The sequence below is a fragment of the Oryzias melastigma genome, linkage group LG19 (genome assembly GCF_002922805.2).
Source record: "Oryzias melastigma strain HK-1 linkage group LG19, ASM292280v2, whole genome shotgun sequence".
Classification (NCBI taxonomy): domain Eukaryota; kingdom Metazoa; phylum Chordata; class Actinopteri; order Beloniformes; family Adrianichthyidae; genus Oryzias; species Oryzias melastigma.
Genome location: NC_050530.1, coordinates 2,436,517 through 2,438,741, shown reverse-complemented (window position 1 = coordinate 2,438,741; position 2,225 = coordinate 2,436,517). Strand labels below are relative to the sequence as shown.

At 39.6% G+C, this 2,225-nt stretch overlaps 1 protein-coding gene across 1 annotated transcript in view; it reads right to left on the bottom strand.

Annotated features, from left to right (window-relative positions):
* The window catches only part of LOC112154591 (parvalbumin beta), a 3,230-nt gene extending 1,547 nt beyond the window's left edge, over nucleotides 1-1,683 (bottom strand). Inside the window, exons 1-4 of the mRNA XM_024285661.2 lie at nucleotides 1,554-1,683; nucleotides 1,251-1,317; nucleotides 963-1,095; nucleotides 632-741 (exon numbers count right to left, since the gene is read on the bottom strand). Of these exons, the coding sequence (XP_024141429.1) occupies nucleotides 632-741; nucleotides 963-1,095; nucleotides 1,251-1,311 (304 nt within the window). The 5' untranslated portion in view covers nucleotides 1,312-1,317; nucleotides 1,554-1,683. The remainder of the gene's footprint in view (nucleotides 1-631; nucleotides 742-962; nucleotides 1,096-1,250; nucleotides 1,318-1,553) is intronic.
* Between the last annotated feature and the right edge of the window lie 542 nt (nucleotides 1,684-2,225).

The following is a 2,225-nucleotide window of genomic DNA, read 5'->3' as shown; positions in this document are numbered from 1 at the left end:
TGTTAGTAGCATACAGTGTTTTATGGATTCTCAAACAGAGAAGCTCAAACAATTGTTCTGCTTCTCCTGGAGGGCGTTTCAGTTTGGCCACTAGGTGGTGATCACGCTACAGCATTACACCTTATTCCAGAAGAAGAAGAAAATATGAGAAAAAAAACTGTGTTTTAGATTACAAATGGTTACTTTGAAAGAGTTTGGAAAACACATGTCTGTGAGTTTATAAAGATTTAGTCAGCAATGTATGTTTAGGTCGACCTAGCGTTAGCATTAGCCGTCCTATGGGAAATCCCATTATACATTAGCATCAAGCTTGCAAACTTTAGCATTATGCAATAGATTGATCTTTCATAGATTGATTATTGATCTATTAATCTTAGATCGATTAATACTGGCCGTCACAGTGGACAACACACATGTGTTGCAGCAAAAATTGATTAATTAATGGATTTGACATCAGTACCAGATATTTATCCCTGAGTCACACTGGTTGAAGTTTTGACTAAAGATGTCCTGAATCAATTTTTGGTCTGTGAATCGCATCAACAACCACAATTTATGATATTGTCGTTAAAAAAGGAGAAAAATGAAGTCTCAAAATGTTCCTCAGGTTTAAAGGGGTTCATTTTCTCACCATCAGCTCCAATCATGCCATCACCATCAGAGTCGCCGGCCTTCAGGAAGGTCTTTGTCTCAGCATCAGTCAGAGCTCTGGCGCTGGCAGAGAAGTTCTGCAGGAACAGTCTGGAGGCAAGAAAGACTGTTAGTTAAGAGACAAGTTTAGAACCTAAAAGATCATAAACTATCCCTTTCTGTAAAACAATGCAGATCTAAAATCGACTGAGCGAGCTGGCGTAGAGTTACGGAGCATTTCCAGGCTGTGACTCCATCCTCTTTTCTCAGAAAGCTGATCTCACAACAACTCAAGCTCCGAAAAAGCTTCAAATCGAAGAGAGGACGCTTACTTCAGCTCCTCCTCCTCAATGAAGCCACTCTTGTCCTGATCAATGATGGCGAAGGCTTTCTTGATTTCATCAGCAGACTTGGCAGACAGGCCGACCTTAGCGAAGAACTCCTTGTGCTTGAAAGAGTCGGCAGCTGTGAGAAGACAGAGAGAAGATCTCGTGAGCTTTTTTTTTATGGCACTTTTTCTGGAAAGATGGATTGTGTTGAACAGTTTGTAGTTTTGTCGTACAGCAAAACAGAATCCTTTAGCTGAATTAAAGGCAATTAAAAGTGGGAGGAGCTTTTACCTTGGCAAGCTGCGAGGGCTGCAGCGATGTCAGCATCATTCAGAACTCCGGCGAATGCCATTTTTAACTGAGGAAGGAGAGCAGAGGAAACAAAAAAAATCATCAGTTTCTACCAGCCCAAATTAAAACACACAAATTTCCTCTCTGAGAAGTATTCCGATCAGAAAAAGTAGTCCAAGTCACATTTTTTTCCACGGCAAAATCAATTATTTTTAAACTCCTGTTTGGTTCTTGTTAGTCCAAACCCAAAAGAAAGAAAAAGGATGTGCATCCGAAGGTCTGCAGCTCTCCATGGACACTCACCTCGAGGTTAGCTCTAAGACTAGAGTGGATTCGCTCAGATGAATCTGCTGGCTGCAGTGAACCCCCCCGGCCACTCTCACCAGCTTATATATGTTTCTCTCACCTGAAATATGATGCATAAGCTATGTAACGGACACTGAGAGCTCAGAGCCAGTCGAAAAATGTGTCCAGTAGACAGGCCCGTTCTATTTATACGTGCATAAATGAAGATGCTTAAATGGTAGGATAAGTGTGGGGCAATGCAAAAGTGCTTGATATTGCATTTGGCTAATAATACACGCTGCTGATTTGGATAAAACACACTGTGCATGAGGCCTGCTGGAGTTCACCACACGAGGGAAAACTTTACATTATGCCAACATTATTGAGTTAATTCATATTTAAATAAAAGTTTTTACTACCATATACCAACATGTCTCAGTATGACCTCAGAAATCTGATTTTTAAAACATTCTTCATGACTTTTTACTTTGATTTGTAATGTACAGAATGAGCTGAATCATTATAAATGTAATGATTCTTGTTTTTGTGTCGCATTTTGAGGTTAATTCAGATGTGGACTCGCTCTTTGTTAAAGAACTGAATTTATTAATTTAATGAATTGGAGACAAAACCTATAATTTGTAATTAATATTTAACTGGACTGGAATTTCTTGTCTGAAAAGCTTCAGG